The 26,221-nt window shown below is 39.3% G+C and overlaps 1 protein-coding gene across 1 annotated transcript in view; it reads left to right on the top strand.

Moving 5' to 3' along the window:
• The window catches only part of HEPHL1 (hephaestin like 1), an 84,583-nt gene that overhangs the window by 14,881 nt on the left and 43,481 nt on the right, over positions 1-26,221 (top strand). Inside the window, exons 3-10 of the mRNA XM_039255008.1 lie at positions 7,949-8,161; positions 8,886-9,065; positions 11,937-12,191; positions 15,251-15,419; positions 17,971-18,110; positions 18,264-18,395; positions 20,215-20,426; positions 25,043-25,193. Coding sequence (XP_039110939.1) covers positions 7,949-8,161; positions 8,886-9,065; positions 11,937-12,191; positions 15,251-15,419; positions 17,971-18,110; positions 18,264-18,395; positions 20,215-20,426; positions 25,043-25,193 — 1,452 coding nt within the window. The remainder of the gene's footprint in view (positions 1-7,948; positions 8,162-8,885; positions 9,066-11,936; positions 12,192-15,250; positions 15,420-17,970; positions 18,111-18,263; positions 18,396-20,214; positions 20,427-25,042; positions 25,194-26,221) is intronic.

The raw sequence follows: 26,221 nt of genomic DNA, 5'->3' as shown, positions 1-26,221 counted from the left end.
ATTACACATGTTCGTCTGTCTTTTCTCCATCTCCTCTCTCCCTTTCTCCATCTGTTCCTCTTGATATAAAAGACTTCAACAACACTATCAGCAACTTGACCTAAGCCTATTGACAGTAGGCTTAAAAGAAATCTAAATAAGTTTTAAAGAACTGATAGAATGCAAAGTATATTGTCCAATCACAATGGAATTAAATTTGATATAATAAATGAAAGAAATTTTTCAATTCTTACAAATATTTAGAAATAAACAGTACACTTCTAAATAACCAATAGGTCAAAGAATAAGTCACAAGTATTTTGAAGTGAACAAAAATGGAGATAAACCATACCAAAATTTATGGCATACAGTTAAAGAAGTACTTAAAAGGAAATTTAGAGATTTAAACACTTATGTCAAGAGAAAAGAAAACTCTCAAACCAATAACATAAGCTTCCACCTTAAGAAGCTAGAAAAGGAAGAGGAAACAAAACCTAAAACAAGCAGAAAGAAGGAAATAATAATGATTGGAGCAGAAATTCACAGAAGAAAAAACACAGAAAAATAATATAAAATAGATTAAGCCAGAAGTTCATTTCTTGAAAGAGATTAACAAAATTGAGAAAACTTTATCTAGTCTGATGAAGAGAAAGAGAGCATGAATTCCTAAAATCAGGAATGAAAGATGGGACATCACTGTGACCATACAAAAATTAAAGGGATTATAAGGGAGGATTATAAAATTTTTGTGGCAAAATATTAGACAACTTAGATAAAATTGACAACATTCTAGAAAGATAAAAGTTACCCAAACTGACTTAAGAATAAATAAAAAATTTGAACAGACCTACAAAATGTAAAGAAATGGAATTAGCAATTAAAAATCTTCCCTCAAAGAAAAACCCAGGCTGAGATGGTTTCATTTCTAAATTCTATCAAATACTATAATAGTAATAATGAGAATATTTTACAAAATCTTTCAGGAAACAGAAGAATATTTCCAAATTCATCTTATAAGGCAAACATTATCTTGATACCAAAGCCAGATAAGGACATCACAAGAAAACTACAGACCAATATTCCTCATGACTGTAGACACAAAAATTCTTAACAAAATATTAGCAAACTGATGTCAGCAACATATAAAGAGAATTATACACCATGACCAAATGGAATTTATCCTGTGATTGGGAGGTTGGTTTAACTCTCAAAAATAAATGAATGTAATACAACATATTAATAGAATAAAGGACAAAAGCCATATGATCATGTCAAAAGGGGCAGAAAGGCATTTAACGAAATCTAGTACTTATCAAATTAAAAACTTCCAACTAGGAATAGGACCTTCTTCATCCTGTTAAAGGTTATTTAAGAAAAAGTCACAGGTAACATCATGGTTAATGGAAAGGATACTGAATGCTTTCTTCGTAAGTTTGAGAACAAGCTGAGAATGTCTGCTCTTACCACCATTATTATTGTCCTGAAGATTCTAACAAATGATAGGTCTTCTAGTAACAAACCCACTCAGTCTTTGCTTATCTAGAACATCTTTACATTTCCTTCCTTTATTTAAAGGGATGGTTTGCTGGTTATGGTATTCTCAGCTGGCATTCTTCCCCTTGCCCCAGCACTTTGAGTTTGTCTTCCCACTGTCTTCTCATCTCCAATATTCAGATGGGAAGTCAACTGTTAATCATGTTGATGCTCCCCTGTATGTGATGGGTCATTTTTCTCCTGTTTCTAACATTACAGTTTTTCCGTGTTTTTTCTAACAATTTTATGACAATGTGTCTATGTATGGATTCTTTGTATTTATTCTATTTGTGGTTCATTATGCCTCTTTGATGTGTAGATTAATGTTTTTCATCAAATTTGGAAAACTTTGGACCATTATTTCTTAAGAACAGGTTTTGTTTTGTTTTGTTTTGTTTTCTGCTCTCTTTTCTCCTTTGGTGGACTACTACTGCACATGTGTTAATACACTTGATATTGATCCACAGGCCTCTGAGGTTCTGTTTACTTTCTTCAATCTTCCCTCCTCCTCTTTCTCAGACAGGATAATTCTACTGATCTATCTTCCAGTTCATTGATTCTTTTGCCATCTTGAATCTGTTGTTGAGCCCCTCTACTGAATGTTTTATATCATTTATTGTACGTTTCAGTTTTATATCACCTTGTTGAGATTTTCCATTTGTTGAATCATTTTGTCCTACTTTTCTTTAATTATTTAAACATAGTTTCTTTAGGTTGCTTGAACATTTTTATAATAGCTGCTTTAAAGAATTTATCTGCTAAATTTAACATCCAGAGGCACTTAGAGATAGTTTGTATTGGCTGCTTTCCCCCCTGAGAATGAGTCACACTTTCTTGTTTCTTTTATTTTGTTGTTGCTATTGAAAACTGGAAGTTTTTGAGAATATATTGAAGCAACCCTGGATTAGGATCCCTCCCTCATCCAAGGTTGTTTTTACTGTTTGCTTTTTTATTGAGTAACTTACCTGGACTAAATCTGTGATATCTGTCTTCCCTATAGTGTGAGGCCACCAAGGTTTCTGTTCTTCTGTTTTCTCTTGTATTTGTTTTTAAGGCTGGTTGCTAAGGTCACCTCTACGTCTGCTTGGCTTTGAAATCAGAAAATGATTGGACAGAGGTTGTGGTTAAGCATCAGTAAATCTTCAGTTCTCTGCCATTGGAATTGTGAGTGGACAGAAAACCTATTCGAAGTTGAAGTGGTTTTTGCCTGCCTTGGATTTTAGTTTTTGCTGGGCTCTTTGGTTCCCTTTGCAGATAGCATTAGAGTCAGTCAGGAGTATGTGAACAACCATGTGCAGCAATTTTTCAGGTGTAAACATTGCTGGGTACCTTTATTTGATTTCCAGAGCACTGAAACAGTCATTTTTCTCAATTTCTTTCAACTTTATGATTACTTTTGGAGCAGCGGATCTGCTGACCATCTCACTTTCTTTTAATGACTTTTTCTCTTGAGTACAGTTGCAAGCCTCCTAGTTCCTTTTTTAAGTTTATTTATTATTTTTTTGTGCACGCATGAGAGCAAGAGCAAGAGAGAGAGAGAAAGAGAAAGAGGGAAGGGCAGAGTGAGAGGGAAAGAAAGGATCCCAAGCAGGCTTTTGACTGTCATCATGGAACCTGATGTGGAACTCCAACTCATGAACCGTGAAATCATCACTGAGCCAGAATCAAGAGTTGGACAGTTAACCGACTGAGCCACCCAAGCACCCTGCAAGCTTGGCAGTATTGAAGTCTCTGTTCATTTCAACTTAGTGTTTTCTATGAACTAGACCCAGTGCTGGGTACTGGAGTCCCAAAAACGCGTAAATACATAGTTGTTGCTTCCAAGGTATTCATCTGGGGAGAGGAACTCAGAAGAAGTAGGTAGGTGGGACTAACACTAATTAAGCAATTACTAATATGCCAATGCCTATGCTAGAACTCTTACATACACTACCTTACTTAATGATAGAATTAACTAATGCTTTCTGGATCTCCATATGAAATATAGTTAAATGTTAGGACTATTTACAAACAAATTTTATTGTTTTTTTTATTCAGAAAAGACAAAAGAAGGGGGAAATATCTCACATTCTGATTTCCTACATATCCACTAAAATGGGTTTAAAACAAAAAATTAAAAAGTAGTGTATGAATATGGTTAGAAAAATTTAAGAGTACAGAGAGGTAGGAAAAGAAAAGTAAAAATTCCTCCTACTTGTCTCTTACCTGAAAAGCCATCACCTTTAAAAACGTCTTATAAATTTCTCTTGGAAAATTTTCTATACATATATTTGTGTGTGTGCGGTTATGTGTGTATGTGTGTGTATATGTGTTTATTTGTACAAAAGAGATTATACTATCAGGCTGCTAGTATTTCCTGTTTTTCATTTTTCACTTCATCTTGGAGAGTTTCTCATATCAGCACACTTTTTACACTTGTGCAATATTCCATTGTATGAATGAACCAGTTTGGTACTGACAGTTACTTAGGTTGCTTTTGGTTTGGGGTTGATACCAGTACATTCTACAATGAATATTCCAGTTCCAGTATACATTCCAGTTCTAGTGTATAGTAATATATTCCGGTGTATTCTATTTATTTATTTTAATGTTTATTTTTAGAGAGAGACACAGAGTGTGATTGAGGGAGAGGCAGAGAGAGAGAAAGAGACACAAAGCAGGCTCCAGCCTCCGAGCTGTCAGCACAGGGCTTGATTCAGGGCTTAAGCTCACAAACCAAGAGATCATGACCTAAGCCAAAGTCAGACGCTTAACCAACTGAAACACCCAGTCACCTCTCCCTATTCCACTGTATTTTCAGTAAAATTTTCAAAGATATTTCAGAGGTAAATTCTTAAAAGTAAGTTGCTCGTTATACTCATATTCATTTGTTCGTTCATTCCTTCCTTTCTATCTTCCTCCCTTTCTCCTTCCTTCTTTCTTTCTTTCAATGGGAATTAGCAAGTTGTCCTCCAAAAGACCGCACATTTACTCTTTCACCATTTGTTTATGAGTTGGCCTGTTACTTCTACAATGTCACCAATCCTCAATATTCTCATAGGTGATAGGTGAGAATTTGTATGTTACAATTTCTAAAAACCCACATATTCTCAAATGCATAAAACCAAATGAATGTTGTAAAAATATTCTTATACTGTTAATGTTACCATTGCTCAAAACCTTTGTCAATCAAAATCCCTTCCTGGGGATAACCTTTAGAACAACTTAATAAGCTACCCACTCCCAAATCACTTTTTACTTTATATTCATGGCTTATTTTGCATCCCAAACGATCTTTGTCATCTTGAGTGGGTGATACCAAGGATTGCTTGGGAACTCTAGCCCTTCCTTTCAATAATAGCCATCAACACCTCTCAATAATAATAAACAAAAAGAAAGTACATTAAGTAAATTGTGAATATATGAATCTCTAGAAAAGTTATTATTGATATTGATTTGTATCATATAATCAAAGCAAAATGGGTGATCTCAGTGGAAGTTTCTAGACAATTCCACTATCCACCCACCCTTTCCCAACTACTGACCCTCAGTATCTTCATAATTCAAAAATTTCCAAGCCATGGATTTTCACAGGGCTTTTTTTTTTTTAATTTTTCTATTTGTGCTTTTATTTTTTTAAATTTTTTTATTTTTTACAAATAGTTTATTGTCAAGTTGGTTTCCATATAACACCCAGTGCTCATCCCCACAAGTGCTCTCCTCCATGCCCATCACCCCCCTACCGCTCCCCTCCACCCCTATCAGCCCTCGGTTTGTTCTCAGCATTCAAGAGTCTCTCATGGTTTGCTTCCCTCCCCCTCCCCCACTATTTCCCCACTTCTCCCCCGTGGTCCTCTGTTAAGTTCCTCCTAATCCTCCTATACATGCAAACATATGGTATTTGTCCTTCTCTGCCTGACTTATTTCGCTCAGCATAACACCCTCAAGTTCTATCCATGTTGCTACACATGGCCAGATTTCATTCTTTCTCATTGCCATGGAGGATTCCATTGTATAGATAAACCACATCTTCTTGATCCATTCGTCCGTTGATGGACATATAGGCTCTTTCCATGTTTTAGCTATTGTGGAGAGTGCTGCTATGAACATTGGGGTACATGTGCTCCTATGCCTCAGCATTTCTGTATCCCTTGGGTAAATTCCTAGCAGTGCTATTGCTGGGTCTTAGAGGAGTTCTATTGTTAATTTCCTGAGGAACCTCCACACTGTTTTCCAGAGGGGCTGTACCAGTTTACATTCCCACCAACAGTGTAGGAGGGTGCCCGTTTCTCCACACCCTCGCCAGCATCTAGAGTTCTCTGATTTGCTCATTTTAGCCACTCTGACTGGCGTGAGGTGGTATCTCAGTGTGGTTTTGATTTGTATTTCCCTGATGAGGAGGGATGCTGAGCATCGTTTCATGTGTCTGTTGGCCATCTGGATGTCCTCTTTGGAGAAGTGTCTGTTCATATCTTCTGCCCATTTCTTCACTGGGCTGTTTGTTTTTCGGGTGTGGAGTTTGGTGAGTTCCTTATAGATTTTGGATATTAGCCCTTTATCTGATATGTCATTTGCAACTATCTTTTCCCATTCCGTTGGTTGCCTATTAGTTTTGTGGGTTGTTTCCTTTGCTGTGCAGAAGCTTTTAATCTTGATGAGGTCCCAATTGTTTATTTTTGCTCTTGATTCCCTTGCTTTTGGGGATGTGTCAAGTAAGAAGTTGCTGCGGTGGAGGTCAAGGAGGTTTTTTCCTGCTTTTTCTTCTAGGGTTTTGATGGTTTCCTGTCTCACCTTCAGGTCCTTTATCCATTTTGAGTTTATTTTTGTATATGATGTGAGAAAATGATCTAGTTTCATTCTTCTGCATGTTGCTGTCCAGTTCTCCCAGCACCATCTGTTAAAGAGGCTGGTTTTTTTCCATTACAGGGCTTTGGTGTGTCTAGTCATGCCACTCATTCATTATATCATTCAACAGATATTTGATACTAGCACCCACCATACTAAGCACTGAGATGGATCTTGCATATAAAATTATGAGCATAAAGAAACCTGGTTTGCATGGAAATTACAGTCTAACATGAGAGACAGCCATCAATCAAACATTATATAATTAAAAACTTGGGCAAGTACTATGAATAAATAATAACTAATATTTACCAAATGTTTACTGTATATGAAGGGCTGTGATAAATGCTTTCTAGATCTTATATAAGCCTCAACAACTCTATGAGATAGGTATGATGATTATCATCCTCTTACAGGTAAGAAGTTAAGATTCATAGAAGAGAAGGAGATTGCCTGAACCACAGCTAAGACATGATAGAGATAAGATTTGTTTCCAGGCAGTCTAGTTTCAATGGCTGTGAACTTAACTCTTGGCTATCCCACCCTTCTCTTTATGTGAATGCGTTTTAGAAAACTACCCTAGTCCAGGGAGTTCAGGATTGCAGGTTTGTTGAATTGGTGAACAAATGAAAGAATGAAGAATGAACTTGAGGTGTGTCCACATCCATGTCCTTCCGGGTCTTTCACCTTCCAGCCTTCTTCTCAGTGACATCTCGTACCTCCCTGTCTTTGCAGGCCCCTACCTCCTATCCAGGTGGTTATCAAACTAGTTTTAGCAGTAGACTTTCCTTAATTGAAAAACCTGGTGCCATCTTAGTTTATAAAACAGAGAAAGGAATGCCATGCCCATTTACCCCTAATCACTCTGTGGTAGACTCCCCTCCCCCACTTAGCTGAGCCCAAAATTACATTCAACACATCACCCTATTTTACTCTCCAGTTGTCCTATGTGATAATGATTCCTATTCTGGTCTGCTCAACAGAACTGTAGGATCTCTGGAGGAAATATGAATGTCTCACTCTTCCTTCCTATCTTTTATGAGACCTCAAACAGGTGCTGAATCTGTAATAAGTACCCAAGAATTTCATTATGTCTTCTGCCATTTCTCCTTTCCTTCTTGAGTTGATGTTAAGTGAGGTGGATTCAGATCTTCCTGATTGGTACAGGAGGACCCTCAGAATGGGTCCTTCTGAACATTTATTGAGCATCTTGTTCTCACATCCCTGTGGGGTAGATATCACCATTCTAGCTTTCCTGATAGGAAACCAAGGCGCTAAGAATTTAAGTAACTTAAGTTCTGCCATTTCTCCTTTCCTTCTTGAGTTGATGTTAAGTGAGGTGGATTCAGATCTTCCTGATTGGTACAGGAGGACCCTCAGAATGGGTCCTTCTGAACATTTATTGAGCATCTAGTTCTCACATCCCTGTGGGGTAGATATCACCATTCTAGCTTTCCTGATAGGAAACCAAGGCGCTAAGAATTTAAGTAACTTGCCTCAATCCCACAGGAGATAAATTTTAATTCATATGTGTTTGATTCCAAAGCCTTGGCCCTGCCTATTATTGCAGGTGATCTCTGTATTTTAACTATGTTTTATCTTTTCCTGGAAGGAGCCCTATATCCAGATGGGACATCTGGAAGGAATAAGGATGATGATATGGTTCCTCCTGGCAAAAACTACACCTACGTCTGGCCAGTGAGAGAAGAATACGCCCCTGCTCCGGCAGACGCCAACTGCCTGACGTGGGTGTACCATTCGCACATTGACGCTCCTAAGGACATCTGCTCTGGGTTAATCGGCCCGCTGCTAGTGTGCAAAGAAGGTAAAGAGAGCCTCCTCCAACACACACACACACACACACACATACACACACACACACACACACACACGTGCACGCCTATTCCCAGATGTGTTAAAAAGTATATAGGAGTATATGAATGTCAGGTCTTGTTTTGCCCACCTCTCTTGCTTCATATGGAATGTGCCTTTTATTCCAAGCTTTCTGTAGGATCAGGGAAATTCTTCTAACATAGAAGGTCAGTCTGACACCACAGCAGGGGCAATAATTCAGACCTGTGTTAAAGGACCATCATAGCATTCTGAAACATACATGCGTTTCTTTTTCAAACAACAGGGACATTCCCTATTGGTAGCCTTTCAAGCCACCCTGACACCACACAGGGGAAAGTGAAAAATGTAGCCCGATTGACTAGGGATGCTTTTGTTTTGTTATTTCCAACTGCTTAACCATTTTGTGATTTTGTTCCCTCTTGAGTTAGTGTGTCTGTGCTCTGTCAGTAAAGCTGACTCCAGTTAGGAGCAAAGTTTTCAAGTCTGTGGTTGTGAAGACTTCTGTTGTATGACTTTTCTCTTCAGCTCTGTCATTTCTATTATAATCCTTCGCTGTTTACATGTTGTGGTTACTCTTGTACATGTAAGTCTTGATCAACCTTCACACTTACCTGGTATCCTTGGCAAGAAATGAAACTCATCTTGACTTAATTCACTTTGAACTTTTTCTCTACTCTTTTAAATGTCCCCGATAGGTATCTTGAATAAATATTCAGGAACAAGGACAGATGTGGACCGAGAGTTCATTATAATGTTTACTCTGGTGGATGAGAATCAAAGCTGGTACCTTGATGAAAATATCAGACATTTCTGCACTGACCCTGATTCAGTTGACAAAAAAGATGCTGTTTTCCGGAGAAGTAACAAAATGCATGGTGAGTATCTCCTGTGTTGTCAAATATGTACCAAATGTCTTTTGTGCATCTGATATTATGAGGAATGCAAAAACACAGAAATGTCTAACCTGGTTTTCTAAGATTTACAACTCAGGGATAAGAGTGATTAGAATGTGATATGAAACACAATACATGTCAGAACTTAAACAATCTAAGGGAAGAGGCAATAGTTATAAAATATTGGGTATGACAAAGCTATGATGTAGAAATGGAATGATTAATATTATAATTAGGAAAGAATTAGGAGGTGAGCCTAGAGAGGATGGGTGGGTTTATATTGATGGGATAAAAGGAGAATGAATCATCATCATATAACAATCCTATGGTTTGCAACCTTTTATATTTATCCAGTAACCATTTTTTGAGTGACTGCTAAGTCCCAGAACTATGCTGTTTGCTGTGTTTAAATACACACTGGTAAATATGTTGTTTCCAAGACATTCTTTCAGTCAACATTTATTGAACATTCACAATGTGCCAGACCCTGTATTTGTTGAAAATAATGAGTTTCTATAGTTACTCTGTCCATTGAGACAGAACACTTACCCATTTCTGTTTTGAAGAGCAGTGGGTTAATACAGAATTTTAGGACTTGGGGATTTTTAAAGTAGTCTCATTCCCCTGTGTTCCCAGAAAGTTCTAGTGAACAGAAAGAACATCTTCAATGTAAACAAGCTCTCCATGTAATTCATTGATAAATTTCCTCCATATTTGCTTGTCTGTCTTCCAGAGTCATCCTAACCAAGGCAGCATCAATGTAGTCATAAAATCATAGGAGAGAGGGAAGGAGCTGAAGATCATCTGACCTCCCCCATTTTACAGATGAAGAAACTGAGGTCAAGAGACCATCAATGACTTTCCTGAGGTCAAAGTGATGATTAGTGCCAGAGTTGCCTGACAGAATCTGAGAGAGAAGTCCCATAGCAAAGAAAATTTAGTTTGGCTGTGCTTGATTCCAAAGTGCGCAGAGGTGTGAGTGTCCCTATTCTGTTTCCACTGCATCGCACACCCTCTCTTTTCTTTCTAGTGGTATTTCAGCAACGTTGTGTGATGTGGATGTTTGGCAGATATTTTAGGAGAGGAGAACTAATGGAGAGAAGGGGGGAGGCAGGGAAAGAAAGGAAGGATGGAATAAACAAAGATCTAAATTCAAATCATTGCTGTGTGCAGTCAACTTGTATCCCTATTCTTTACAAAATGGTGGCGATGATCTCAAATCTTGCTGAAAACTGCTAACTGTGATGGTTTATGACTCAGCTGCCCACATACTTCCTCTTACTCTTTCTTTTTCTTTTTTTTTTTTTTTTAAGAAGAACTACCTAACTAGACAGGTGATTAAGATGCATTTTAACCCCAGGGAGATTTTTTTTTAATGTTTGGGTTTTTTTTAATTTATTTCTGAGAGAGAGAAAGAGAAGCAGTGTGAGCAGGGGAGGATCAGAGAGAGAGGGAGAGACAGAATCTGAAGCAGGCTCTAGGCTGTCCACAGAGCCCGACGCGGGGCTCAAACCCATGAACAGCGAGATCATGACCTGAGCTGAAGTCGGACGCTCAACCGATTGAACCACCCAGGCGCCCCCCTCTTACTCTTTCAAATGAAAGTGTCCAACAAAAAGGAATGAATTACATAAGCAAATACAGACTATATTTAAAATACCAACCATCCTGTGTGCAAAAGTAGGTGTTTGCAAACAGTCAATCCTTCTTTGGACTGGTAAAGGAGACCCAATAGTAGAAAATAGAAAAATATCAACTTAAAAAACAACAACAACAAATGCTTAACCAATGTAAGATTTATTAATAATAAATATTAATAATATAAAAATAATATATTAATAATAATACAAGAATTATCTAGAATCCATTGTGCTGCCCTAATCATCATTATCTTAGTTGCTTCTTAACTCAGTTTGAATTTAAGCAGTGATGTTGTGAGAGGCACCTGGTGGCTCAATTGGCCAAGGCTCTGACTCTTGATTTTGACTCAGGTCATGATCTTATAGTTCATGGGATTCTCTCTATCTGTCTCTCGTCTGCTGGCTCTCTCTCTCTCTCTCTCTCTCTCTCTCTCTCCTTCACTCTCTTTCTCTCAAAATAAATGAACAAACTCTTAAAAAATAGAAAATTCCTTAAAAAAAAAAAAAGAAGTGATGTTATGACTCTTTAAAACCCTGAATCAAGGTTTCTTCTGTTCTTGGTCAAGTCCTGGCTGCCATTCAGATGCTCTGAACGAGTAGGTCTTGGACTTCCAGGGTAAGCTCAATCAGTGATACTCTGCCCCGGCCAGACCTAGTAAACACTGCTTTTTCTCCCTGCTTGTAAAGTAACAAAACTTTAAAGTAACATGTCTTATAGGTCCTTGCTAATCAGCTCCTTTTCTTCTCCTTCTTATTGCAAGCTTTGGATACTTAAGTAACCGCTACGCGCTAGCTTTTCTGCCAGGTCCTGACGGCTGTGAAATGAGTAAGACAGAGTTTCAGGAAACAGAGTCTTGTAGGAAAGTCAGGTATGAAGATGAAGGATCTCAACAGGAGGTGGCAGAGCCACCCGAAGAGTCTGAGCAGCGCTCTGTTTACTCCTGACCTCGGTGCCTTATTCACATAACATCTCCAAGGCTGTTTCCCCGTGTGCTCATCTCCACTTTTACTGAGTGCCTTTCTCTCGAAAAGCCTGATGTCTTTCATTCCTATCTGGGACTATATGAAAGGAGCCATGCTTTTCTGCACAAAAACATTACAACCAATGACCAGTGCTAACTCTTCAGCTGTGCTAGAGTACGTGTTACATTCTTTCTGGTCCTGCTGGCTTCTGCAGGGGACTTTCTCCTACCAGTGCGCTTCTGTTTTTCAGCCCTCAATGGATACCTCTTTGGAAACTTCCCCGAGCCTGAAATGTGTGTTGGTGAATCGGTGTCCTGGCACCTATTTGGGATGGGGAATGAGATAGACATCCATTCCATCTATTTTTATGGTAACACCTTCGTCAGCAGAAGGCATCGGACTGATGTCGTCAACCTGTTCCCAGCCACTTTCCTGACAACAGAAATGATAGTCGAGAATCCTGGGAAGTGGATGATAACCTGCCAAGTTAGTGATCACCTACAAGGTAAAAAGGACAAGGACCAGCGTGTAGATGCCGAGGGTAGTACAATTACACCACACAGTCAGTGGTGTTCATTCAATGCCTGCTGTTAAACAGATTCTTGTATTACATTTAACTAAATATTGAATATGTAGGAATGTACATGCTCATTTATTTGCCATCCTGTCAACAGATATTTAGTGATTGCCTCCCTGTGAGAAAGGTGGAAGTGAATGCAAGAAATGGTAAGACTTTCAACGAGCTTATAGTCTAGTAGCTAGACTTAAACATTTACAAAATGAATAAAAATTTGAGGCAGAAAAATAAATGCTCTTTGTGCACAAAAGTCACTTCTCTGGAACCACCAGAGAGGCTTCCTGAGGAGTTGGCTTTTAATATGAGTCCTGAAATATGGGTAGGAATTGAACAGATGAAGAATGGAAGAAAGTCTATCCAAGTAGAGAAAGCAACATGAACCAGGAAAATACATGTTCTATAGAAATGATAACATTTTAGCATTGGAAAGAAATTTATAGATAATCTGGACCCATCCACCATCCAATTCTTGAATTTCTTTTGGGACTTCTCTTTTAAGTAATTGGAGCATCCATTTCATCTCTGGACCATTCTGTTAGAATGTTCTTCCTTATACTGAGAAAAGATCCAGTGATAGTTGCGAAATCCTAGGATAGGTACATGATAAATATTTTTTGACTTAAATTCCTGGAGAATGACTTAGTCTTAGTCTCACACAGAATAGGTCTCTTCTCATTTGGACCACAGGCTTATGCCAGAGGAGTGACAAGAGAGAAGTCCATGGAGGCAGAGCCCAGTAGGAAGAGCTTTAAATGGCAAAACAAAGGAAGCAGGGCTGTGTCTGGAAGGCCATAGTGAGTCCTTCCAGATCCTTTGGCACATCAGTGACCTAAACAGTGCAGCAATTTAGGAAGATAAATCTGATACCTGTGTGCAGAAAGGATTTGATGGAGAGATTCTGACCCCTGGGTATTAGTTAACAAGCATAGCAACAGTAGAGTTCAGACATGGAAAAGGTCTGGCCTAAGATGACGAAAACAGAATAGGAAAAAAAATGTCAATGGAAGAGACACAGAAGAAACAATGTGTAATTGAAGTGGGATGCTGATAAACTGTACACAGTCACCAGCAGGTACAGGGATGCGACCCCCAAGACAGGCTTTGATACCATATTCTTGTTCCCATCCACCTTATCTTGCTTCTGTTAGCCTTAAGCAGCTAATCTTAGCCATTAGTCAGCTAGATTATTCCAATTCAATTCAATTCAATAAATATGTACCAGATACTGTTAGTATGTACCAGATACTGTTAGTATGTACCAGATACTGTTCTGGGAAGATACAGATTATTAAGACAAGATTGCTATTCTTATTTTCTCTCAGTTTCATTGAGGTATAGTTGACACATAGGAATGGTATACATTTAAGATGTGTAACTTGATGTTTTGATATATGCATACATTGTGAACTGATCACCATACTCAAGCTAGTTAATATATCCATGACCATACATAGTTAACTGTGTGTGTGTGTGTGTGTGTGTGCACGTGCGCACGCACGCGTGCTAAGAGCACTTAAGATCTCAAAGGGTACAAAGTTTCAGTTATGCAAGATGGAGTTCTGGAGACAGCAAGGTGACTATCGTCAATAGTGTACTTGAAATTTCCTACGAGGATAGATATTAAGAGTCCTTACCACAAGATGCCTATTCTTAAATGTTATATCTGGGAAGAAACTAGTTTTAATATCAAGGTATTAGCAGCCATTTGAGACTAAGGTTGGCCAGTGGTTGTGGACATAAGCTGGTGACATTACTGAAATATAATATTTCCCTAATTTCCATGCCCTCAGAAAAATTATTGTAAAAAATTCAGAAATATATTTATTTTTTAAAGTTTATTTATTTATTTTGAGAGAGGGAGAGAGAGAGAAAGAGAAAGGAGAGAGAGCACAAGTGGGGGTTGGGGCAGAGAGAGAGGGAGAAAGAAAATCCAAGCAGCTTCCGTGCTGTCATCACAAAGCCCGAGGTGGGGATCGATCTCATGAACTGTGAGATCATGACCAGAGCCAAAATCAAGAGTTGGACACTCAACTGACTGAGCCAACCAGGTGCTCCACAAAATACACTTAATTTTTAGTAACAGTAATTCTGTCTTAGGACAATGGTGTCACATTTTGAGGAATATTCTCCCTCACTATTTTCTAGACTTTTATACATAAATGCGTGTTATTTATAAAATGAAATTAATACTGCTCTTTACCTTACTTTTCCCACTTATTAATGTATCAGAAATATCTTCTCATGTCAGTGAATATAGAACTACTTCATCATTGTATATCTTCCCTGTGTCCTTTCAAGGGAGATTATAGTTTACCTAAACACTACCCCAACAGCGTCACATTTGTATCCCCCTTTCTTTTTTGTTTTTATGAACCATACTAAAAAACAGGAATTTATAGATATGTTACACTTTGTCTATCATATCTTTAGGAAAACTCTTAAATTTAGAATTCTTGAGTCAAAGAGTTTGATTTTTCTCTTAGAGCTATGGTTGGACATACATTGCCACATTCCCTTTTACTCTTCATCCTTAGTGTGTGAACATTCCCCTCCCCCCATTCATCTACCATCACTGAGAATTAGCAGTTTTTCTAATCTTTACCAATCTTATAAATGAAAAACAGTGCCGCTTGATTACTATTAAGGTTGAACTTTTTCTTTTTTCATATGTTTATAGCAAGACAGTGTCTTGCTATAGCAAGACAGAGAGATTTTGTGAATAATCTGTTGATGTCCCTGGCCCACTTTCCATTGGGATATTTACTTTTTCCTTTTTTGTCAAATATATTTACATATTGATCTTTCGTCCTGTGTGTTAAAATATTTCCCAACCCAAAACTTACCCTTTATTTTTTTAACTTTGTTAAGGTCCTATTTTCTGTACAAAAGTTTTAAATGTTTATGAAGTCAAAGCTATCAGTCCTTTCCTGTCTGATTTCCTGTGTGAGCATTTACACGCTGGCTTGTGGTCTTCCCCTGTTCTGCAGCTGGCATGCTGGGGCAGTACAATGTTGGTAACTGCAAAGGTGACATTCCTCACCCCAGGATGAGGGGTCAACAGAGGCGTTACTTTATAGCAGCTGAAAAAGTTCTTTGGGATTATGCTCCTCAAGGCTATAACAAGTTCAGTGGTCTTCCCCTAAATGCCTCCGGCAGGTAAGCACTCTTGACTTGTTTCTAAGACTCTCATAAGAGAGGCACCTGTTAGACTTTTCCCTGTGACCTCATTTGTATTCACAGCCTATGAGCACATATGCATGGATGGCATAATGACACCACATAAGGAGTTCTGAGCCTCACAATGTACATAATGCTGAGAATTGGCAGAGTATTTATTGTTTCATGATTTTCTGGCTAAATCAAAGCACTACATTCATTCACTCATTCATCAAACATTTCTCGAGCACCTACTGTGTGCAAACTGCACACAGAAATACTAAGCTGACAGAAAATAGAATAAGGCCTTTACACATATGGAAGAGAATTTTGAAAAGAGAAGACAGGACCCTCTCCCAATGGAGGTGAACTGGCCAAGGAAAGTTACCTTTTTGGTTCAAGGGCAGACTGATAATTTATGACTTCTCTATCCAGAATGTCTTTGTCCTACCTATCCAGCAAAATGTTACTTTTTCTTCAAATTCTAATGTCACTTCCTAGGTGAAGCCTCCCCTGACTCCTGAGTCATTATTAATCATTTTTGCTCCCATAGCATGTAGTATTTTTCAAACCGAATCTAACAGTTCATTAAGTGGATGTGAACTCCTGTGGCTTGTTATTATAGAATTTTGTGTAATGACGCCTGTGAAAGCATTTTAAAATGTATGATATGAAACAAGAATGATTTTTATTACCCTATGATCCCTTTTATGTTCCAGGTAATGTTTTTAAAATTCTCTTTGTGATTGATATGACATCATTTGTTTCTTTCATTGTAATTTCATTCATTCATTCATTCATTCATTCATTCGTTCGTTCTTCCACCAAAACAACACACCTGACCCAGCCTAAAGAATATGTGTGAACCATCTATGAACATGTTTGATATCAACACTCTTTTGACCAGTATTTCTCCATAAACTGAGTGAGAATTAACATTGAGAATTTTGTCTTAGAAGCCTTCCAGAATTCTGAAGCACCTTATGAAATATAAAATATTGAGTTATATTTAGCTGATGTTTAGTGTGATATATGAAAGCACAACATAAAAAGCAACATGAGCGTTGCAGGGAGGTGCCTAAGACAGTCTTCCCGCCCTCATGTTGGAAAGAAGTTGTATGCACAGAAGAGAAGTAACTGTGCAAGTTACAAATGAGATTAAGATGAGTTGTCCAGACAAGTGAGTCCTCTGGGCATTCAGAGAGCACTGAGATAGTCAGGGAACCCTGACTCAAGCAGGGTCCTAGAGAATAATAGAATTTATAAAAGTGAATAGTAAAGAGAGTAATTTTATATTATTTTTAATGTTTATTTATTTTAGAGAGAGAGAGCACATGAGCGATCAGGGGAGGGGCAGAGAGGGAGACAGAGACACAGAATCTGAAGCAGGGTCCAGGCTCCAAGCTGTCAGCATAGAGCCCTTTGTGGGGCTCGAACTCACAAACTGTGAGATCATGACCTGAGCTAAATAGGATACTTAACTGACTGAGCTACCCAGGTACCCCTAAAGAGACAAATTTTAGATACAGGGGTTATTTAGATCAAAGTGACTGGAGCAAATATTTGGATAGAACCATAGGGAGAGAACTAGGTAAACTGGATCTCAGTTGCAGAGGGCCCATAATCTTTTTGAACTTGATTTGATTAGCAGTTGCACGGAGTGAAGATGTTGGAGCAGGTAAATAACTGTGGATATCACCATCTTGGAGATTAATATTATAGTAGTGTGTATGCTGAGGGGAAGCCCCAAGTGAGCCAATGGAAAAGAGAGGGTGCCGAGAGAGCAGTTGGAGCCCCATGTAATGTTGCAAATAGAAGGTGATGAGGGCGGGTACTGAGGTTGGGGCAGTGGGAAGAAAGGAAAGGAAAAAGATGCCAAAAGGCCAAAAGGAAGGATGCAGAAAAAGGCTACAAAATAAGGGTGAACAAGATAAAGGGATTCGGGCAGAGAAAGAAGACAAAGTCAGCCTGTGTGACTTCAAGAGTGAAGGCACTATCAGCAGAAATAAGGAGTCTAGGATAGTGGTAGTCAGAGTTTGTGTTACTGTATTTGCACTTGAAATTTTGCTTTCATGTATATAGTTCATAGGATAATTCCACTGATGAAGCTATTTGATTAACTAGACACTCCATTCCTTAATCAGGCCAGATATGAAAGAGCTTACTAGATGCAGAGACTATTCATATTGAGATCAGCGAGCGATAGAGGGACACTTACTCTGCAAAGAAACCAGTTAGCTCTTTACTTTGTAGGACACCATTCCGGGACTCCGACACTGGTTAAGTAAGGAGTTCCCTCGTGCTTTCTTCAGTTGTTGGACTTCTGGGGAAGAAAGTACAGTGGCTGAGAGAGGAATGAGCTTGACCATCATCCAGCCCTCCAGAGACTTTCAAAGCTGCCTGATTAATCCTGGGAACTTAGTTGAAGACCTTTCCATCCTTCCTGGGGAGATGGGTGGGTGGATGAGCTAAGGATAAGGAAGCTCATAATTAAGGCATCTGGCGCGTATGTAGAGATGTGCTCTCAGTCAGGTTCCTATTCTTTACACAGTGACTCCGAGCTCTACTTCACACAAGGGGACAACAGAATTGGAGGAAAATATTGGAAGGCTCAGTATATGGAGTATGTTGATGCAACTTTTACTCGAAGAAAGAGACTCTCTGAGGCAGAAGCCCATCTTGGAATTCTTGGTAGAATAAAACCATCTGTCATGTTTTGAATGGGGGGAGATGCTTTAGTGGGGCATATGTGTCTGCATGGAATGACTCTCCCTCTCCTGCGTATACTCACTTTCCTCTGCCTCTTTTCATCCTCTTCTCCCTCCTCCTTTTGATATTTTTCAGGCCCCGTCATCAGGGCAGAGGTGGGTGATACCCTGTTAGTGACCTTTGCCAACAAAGCCGACAAAGTCTACAGTATTTTGCCTCACGGCGTCATCTATGACAAGGCCTCTGATGCATCCCCAAACATAGATGGTGAGTCTCAGCCTGGCCTCTGGGAGGAAAGAAGTTGAGTGAACAGAAGACTTAGAACTGGATAGATTTGGTTCAATTCCTGGTCCCTTTTCTTACCAGCCCTGTGATCTTGTGCTATCATTTAAATTTGCTGAATTTTATTCTTCTCCCCTACTGAGGCAGGAGGAGCTTGAGAGAAATCAGGGCAGGATCTGCCCCACAGTGGGTACTTAGGAGATGTTGATGCCTTTCCTTCTCCCTCAGTAATGTAATAAAGCTCAAAGTGAGCTACATTCACAGTCACCCCTGCTTCCCTGAGATGGAGAGATTTTCAGCCACGGGCTGTTGCAGGGGATTCTGTGGGTGAAGGCTGAGGAAAAATCTGACTTCCAATGTTTGGCTGACATCAAAATCTTACACATGGTCTTTGCTTAGTCTCTGTTGACAAATATTTATTTAAAACCAGTCTTGTGTGCTTACCATCATATATGGCCTCTCCTCATCACAGAGGATGTAGTAGAGACTCTATATATTAAAAAGGCAGTTTCTGCCCTGTGGCTGCAAGAACTATCTTCCACTCATGACACTGCTATTGGGAAACTCCTGATGCCCTTGGAGGCCTTCTCCATTAGGGCAACAGACATCATGAGTTCTGGGATACTTCTTCATGCCCAATGATGGGGCTAGGCCCAGTCCAGAGCAGCTTCGAGGTGATGGTGAGGGAACAGAGAAGGAAGCAATGGAGGGAGAATTCCCCCTCCTCAGACCTGTCATCAGTCTCTCCACCTGGAGCATAATCTTTTGTACCTGCACTTCCTTGGTCAAAATGCTCACAAATACTGTGTGTGTGTGTGTGTGTGTGTGTGTGTGTGTGTGTGTCTGCAGAAAGAACACTGGTGATAATCCAAATGTCTATATTTTCTATTGTTCAGCTTAGCAAACTTATTGGGCATCTTTTTGCAAAACTCTGAACAAGATGCAGAGAGTTTCTGATCTCAGTCTAGCTGGAGAGACTCAGTGTGTTCATTTGGCAATATAGCATGCAGACTGAGTGCAAAAGTCTTGGGAATCAGACAGCCCTGAGTTTGAATTCCAGATCTGCCACTCATCAGCCTTGTCACCCTGAGTTCACCTACCTCCTCTATCTTATGGTTATTTTGGGTTATTTCTTAGTTCAACCTTCTAGATTTCAAACTATTTTTTTAGGATTTTTTTTTTTTTTTGCATTTCATTTTTTAGCGTTTATTTCTTTTTGAGAGAGAGAGAGGCAGAGAGAGAGAGAGAGAGAGAGAGAGAGAGAGACAGAGTCCCAAGCAGGCTCTCTGCTGTCAGCACAGAGCCCTTATCTGTGGCTCTAACTCACAAAGCTGTGAGATCACGACCTGCGCCGAAATCAAAAGTCACGCTTAACCAACTGAGCTCCCCAGGTGCCTTCAGAAGATAGGTCTCTTTCTTAACTTTTTGGGATATCCTCCTCAATGTTGATGTTAATATAGTCCACATATGAAGGCACTCAGTGATATTTTATGGATTTACATTTAATTGTTAAATAGGCATTTGTCACTCTTTTAATATTTGCTAAACCTAGTATTTGAGTAAGAAATGACATCTGTGAAGATACTAAATGTAATTTCTGAAGAAGATCACCCTTTGGTCTAAGCTTCTATCTCATAAAACAGCGGACTGTGGCAGTGGCCTCCCTGGTAGGCTGCACTCGTGAGAACAACTGTCCTACAAAATTCATCATCAGAGAGAGAGAGACCCCACGGCTGGAAGACCCAGTCCGACATGTTTAATGTTCTTGGCTCTGGCTTTGAGTAACTTTCATTTACCTCCTCAGGATTTCTGAAACCAGGGGCACATGTTAAGCCGGGTGAAACCTTCACATACAAATGGACAGTGCCTGAAAGCGTAAGCCCAACGGCCAGTGATCCCCCCTGTCTGACCTACCTTTACTTCTCAGCGGTTAAGCCAATTCAGGACACCAGCTCTGGCCTTGTCGGGCCCTTGCTAGTCTGTAAAAAGGGCGTTCTCAATGCTGATGGGACACAGGTAGGCCATCAAAGATCACCAGGCTCTTCTCAGGCTTGTATGTGGGAGACACCAGGAATATCTAGGGGTTAACTAGTAATGAAGGGTCAGGTACAAAGAGGGGTTCTTTCTCCTCCTTCTTAATATTGATTTCTACATAATGAGTATTTTATTTTATATTTTGTAAATTTAAGATCTGAGCTTAAATTTAATGTAATTTTAATGTAAAGTTAAGCTCTGAAAGTTACAGATGCCCACCCAGAAACCCAGGATTTCTACTTGTTGTGGATGGGATTCAGTGGGTCCCTTTCCCTGTGTACTGCTTTGATTGTAGAATTGTCAGAGGTCCACATGGAATGTGAATTGGGATCCTTTCTTATTGCACAAGGTTTCTCAGACTTGGCTACATGGGGGACCTTTTAAACATCTTTTATTCAGGGACTCCAAACCAATTAAATCAGAATCTGCAGGTGTTTTCCAGTGTGCAGCCAAGGCCGAGAACCACTGTAACTCACCGCTGTAAGCCGGAACTTAATCATTATGGTTAAAGGCACAAGAAAGCATGTAGATAAATTCTTGCAAGTCCCAACTTTGAGGCTCCCCTGGTTGCACTGACCAGCATGGCAAAGCATAGCATTTTAAGCTATGTCTACATGATATTAAACACATTGATGAAAAGAGGAAAATCTAATCATAAAACCATTGTGATTTACTTCACCAGTCAGAAATAGCAAGACTATTTACTTAAATGATATATTTTATGATGTTTGGCATTATAAGCACTCAAGGGAATTTCTAGGTAGAGGACACAAAGTATCTTGGTCCACTTCAGACTTTCATTTCCCTGCATAAAGTTCCAATCTTAGAAATGTCTATTATAGGCTGTGTCCCTGGCCCTTGGAATCAGCCCTCAGTAATGCATATACAATAAGACTGAATAATTGCACTGTGCAACAACAATCAAGCAGAATGACTATCCCTATTTTTATTTATTTTTTATTTATTTTTTATTTATTTTTTTTTTTAGTGTTTTATTTATTTCTGAGAGAGAGAGGCAGCGTGAGCAGGGAAGGGTCAGAGAGAGAGGGAGACACAGAATCTGAAACAGGCTCCAGGCTCTGAGCTGTCAGCACAGAGCCCAACGCGGGGCTCGAACCCACGAACTACACAGAAGACTCTAAACTGGGGGTCTTTCCCAGAATGAGAGTTCTGAGCAGAGATAAATTCGATCTGAGGGACCCATCAAAAAAAAAAAAAGAAGAAGAAGAAGGGGACAGTGACTATCCCTATTTTTAAACAAAATGTTTTATTTTGACACAGAGACTACACGCATGCATGTATGCACAAGTGGGGAGGGGCAGAGAGAGGAGGAGAGATGGAATCTCAAGAAGGCTCCACGTTCAGCAAGGAGCCCAAAATAGGGCTCAATCTCACAAATGTGAGATCATGACCTGAGCTGAAATCAAGAGTTGGCAACTTAACTGATTTAGCCACCCAGGTGTCCTCACTATCTCTATTTTAAAGTTAAAGAAACTGAGCTCAGAGACATTGAGTGATGTCCCAGGAAACACACCTAGTAAGCAGTGAAACTCAGCAGTAGAGCATAGGACTTTGACCCTCCAACTTGGTTTGTTGTTTTTTTTTTCCAAGACACCACACCCTGCTTCCTATAGTTAAATACCTGAGCCCAGGAAATTGAGTGGCAGAAAACTTCTGTAAAGTGGCTCTAATTTTGTCCCAAGTGCATCTATTTAATGGTAGCTTGAATGCTTGCTAGAAGTACCTTATGGTATGTGGGGAGTTGTTGCCTCAGCCAAATACTGTTCATGGTCAACCCATTTACACAACATTCACAAAAAAATTAACAGTAACCCGAAATACTCCCTTCTTGGGATTTGGCTGAGACAGAGATCCATTTGTCCAGACAGAAAGTTATTTTTCAATGCAATAAATACTTATGAAACACATACTGAACCAGGCCCTCTGTAGGTAAAAGCTTAAGTCTCTCCTAAGTAGGCAGATAGAGAAGACAAAAGAGGTGTTTGCATCTGTCCAGTAGATTCTCCTAGAAGTGAATGGTTGTTGCAGAATCTAACCAAGTGCTATAGGACCCTTTCTAACATTCATGACCCTATAGGACCCTTTAACATTCATGTTAAGTGCAACAGCCACTTAAACTCCCTGTTTGTCTATCCACCTGTATATACCTCCCATATACTTTTTATTTTGAATAGTTTTAGATTTATGTAAAAGTGGCAAAAAAAACCCCACAAAGAATTCCCATATATCCTTCACCCAGATTGCCCAAATGTAAACATTTTGCCTCATTTGCTTTATTAGCTTTCTCTTTATTTTTCTGAGTTTTTTCCCCCTGAACCATTTGAGGTAGGTTATAGACGCGACGTCTCTTCAATGTGTTTCCTAAAAGCAAGGTCACTTTCTGACATAAACACAATGTAATTATCCAAGTCAGGAAATTAGCCTTGACACTGTACTATTATCAAAGCTGAGTACCCTTTAAAATGTTGCTGTCTTTATATGCTTTATAATAAAAGGATAACATGTTTTTCCTTGACCAAGCTCTGATCTGGATCATGCATCATCTCCTCTTTAAGCCCCTCTTTCTCCTGTGACCAGTTTCATTACTGGGAAACAAGTGTAACTTTTCTAAAATGCAAATAAGATCAAGCAATATCCATGCTAAACACCCTCCAGTGACTTTCTATCACACTTGGAATATAAATCTACATTTCTTTGCCGAGATCTATGTGGCCCAGCCTCCAACCCCTTTGATAGATCTCACACACTCCCTCGTGCCTACTTATGCTCCATCCACATAAGCTTACTGTTCCTTGAACAGGCCAAGCTTATCCTTGGCCTAGAGCCCCCTTACTAGGCTCCCTCTGCCTGGAATGCCTTCTTCTGACCTTTACATGGCTGGCTTTTCCTAGCACCTCCTTAGAAAAGTCTTCTCTGATCACCAAGCTAAAATCATATACTATTACATCACTTACCACCATAGGACATTTTTTTTTGTTTGCTTTTTATGTGTTACAGTATATTTCTCCCAACAAGAATGCAAGTATCATAGAGCAGGAGACGTGTCTGTCTTATCTCCATTTCCCAGGACAATGCCTGGTGCATTGTTGAAACTCAACCAATATTTATGGTTGAATGAATGAAATATAGGGTAAGCACTCTTACCTTCAAGGTCATATTAAGAAGTTTAGTTAACAGAAAATATCACATTACACACACTTAAACACTAGATGTGTGGCCTGTAAATAGACACTAAAAATTCCAGGACAAGCTTATTTGCAAAACTCACTTCCTACATCCACGTTTTAAACACTCAGAGTTGTGTGAAGGACCATGGTTCAGACATCCCAAGTTCCCTGCTGCTGTGGGAACCTAAAACACACTGATGTTAAGTGCTCTGTACAAAATAGCCTTGTGCTGCAGACGCCAGCCATCACTCAGATGCATTCCACGCACGCAGGTTCTCTGAAGAAACAGAACCACAAGGATGTGTGTGTAGATGGAAGCAGACTTGTTATAAGGAGTTTGTTTACATGATTATGGGGGCTAACAAGTTCCAGGTCCTGCAGGGAGAGTTGGTAGGCAAGAGACCAGAGGGCTCAAGGCCCAGGAAGAGCCTTTGTTTAAGTTTGAATCTGAAAGCAGAAAAGAGCCGATGTTCCACTTCAAAGACAGGAAGAATTCCTTTTTACTCGTGGGAGGGTCAAACCTTTTGTTCTACTGTGTCTTTCAACTGATTGGATGTGGCCTACCCGCATCGGAGAGGGCAATGTGCTTTACTCTACCATTTAAATGTTAGTCTCATCCAAACACACCTTCATAGAAACACTCAGAATAATGCTTAATCTAATATCTGGGCACCTGTGGCTCAGTCAAGTTGATATATAAAATTGACCTTCACATGGGTTATCACCATGTGATATCACCTACTTTCCAACCTTTTCCTGGGTTAATTCCCCACCCTCATAGACCTCGTTACCTTCCAAATGACTCTCAGGTGATGAGGTTCTTCAACTCAATGCCTTTCAGTCATTCCTTCTTGTCTTATGGACAGTTGCAATCACAGCTAATAATCATAATTAACATTGAACACATAGTATCTGCCAAATGTTGTGTTGTGTGCGTTACCTATATTATCTAACTTAATCTTCACCAAAAAAATGGAAAGTGGAGCCTACCCTTATTCTCATTTTTCAAATGAAGGAATTAGAGCTTAGAGAGGACAAATCAGAGAGAGAGATAAAGAGAGAGAGAGAGAGAGAGAACAAGTGTGAGTGAGCCCAGAGCATGGAGGGCCTGGGAAGGAGAATAAGAGTGATGACCAGACTGAAAGCAAGAGTCCCACAGTGTAGGAAACTTCTGAGCAAGGATCTATTTCCTCTGAGCAAGTCTCATGGGGAGGGAGAAGGATATAAACAGAAAGATGAAGCATTAAGGTATAAAATGAATTGATCAGAATCATGCTCAGAATCCTGATTTACAAAGTGACTCAGCTCATGTTGGTCCTAATTTACTTTGTGTTCACATTGAAAGTGAAGTAGGGGTTTGAATTCCTCCAACCTGTACTTTTTATACAATTATGTCTTTCTTCTCTATAGAAAGGAATAGACAAGGAATTTTATCTACTATTCACAGTCTTTGATGAGAATCTGAGCAGGTATCTTGATGAAAACATTCAGAGATTTACATGGCGTCCCTTCAGTGTTGACAAAGAAGACAAAGATTTTGTGAAGTCCAACCGAATGCATGGTATGAAAAATGTCTTTCCCTTCTGTAAAGGATTTGATGTGAAAAGTTTGGGGATATTTTAACTGTCTTGATTTTGGTTTCTTGGATATTGTTCTTGGTCAAGAGCATTGTTTCACGACTTCACCTCACAAGGTCTGGTGAAATCTCCTATCTCCCAGGGACATTGTACAACTTAATATTTCTGAAATACTTCATCAGCTTTAGATGAAGCAACACAAAATATGAACCAGCAAAGACTGAAGTACCTTATAAATGTAGAAAATTATTGACAAAATGCCCTCCCTTGGGTTTGTAATAGTATCACTGAGGCTGATAATCCAAGTGGTAATTGAAGATGATCATTACACAACAAAGCATCTCTTCTCAAGTTGCATAAAGAACTGTCTCAAGTGATAATGTGTAAAATATTAGTGATTCTCATCCCAGATCTTATTTAGAAGGAATTACTTAATTCTCTTTCTCTTTCTTATATCTGTTGTAACTGCCTCATAATTGGTGTGATCTCATTAGCCTTGGGCACATCACCCAAGTGGCAGAGCAGTGAGCGAGAGTCAAATCCCAAATAACTACAAGAGTGTGCAGTCAAAAAGGGGACTAAAGCAAGCACTGTAAGATAACACATGCTAAATTGCTTGTTTTAGGACCAAGGACAATATCTATTTATTGTCTTTAAAACATTATAGGAGAATAAGAAAATAGACCCTAATCTTCTTTCCCCACAAGGAAGTCCAAGGTTCCAAGTGACCCACAGCAACCAGCTCACACACTCCTATGGTCTTGGATACTTTATGACAATAGTCTCCTCTTGGATCAATGAAAAGCATAGAGTAATGCATTTTCAGTACCATTCTTTACAAAATTTTTGTTATAACCGAGTAACAAAATTTATTTCCAACGTTCCTAGTAGCCAAAAAAAAAAAAAAAAAAAAAAGGAAGAATAAAGTAGAATGAGTAAACTTGGCAATTCCTTAGTGGAGAAGCTAATTTGCAAAAGAAACTTATCCTAAGAGAGGCCTGTAAGGAGAAAA

Source organism: Hyaena hyaena, unplaced genomic scaffold, assembly GCF_003009895.1.
Source record: "Hyaena hyaena isolate Hyena2069 unplaced genomic scaffold, ASM300989v1 scaffold_506, whole genome shotgun sequence".
NCBI classification, from domain to species: domain Eukaryota; kingdom Metazoa; phylum Chordata; class Mammalia; order Carnivora; family Hyaenidae; genus Hyaena; species Hyaena hyaena.
This window is presented reverse-complemented; position numbering and strand designations above follow the sequence as displayed.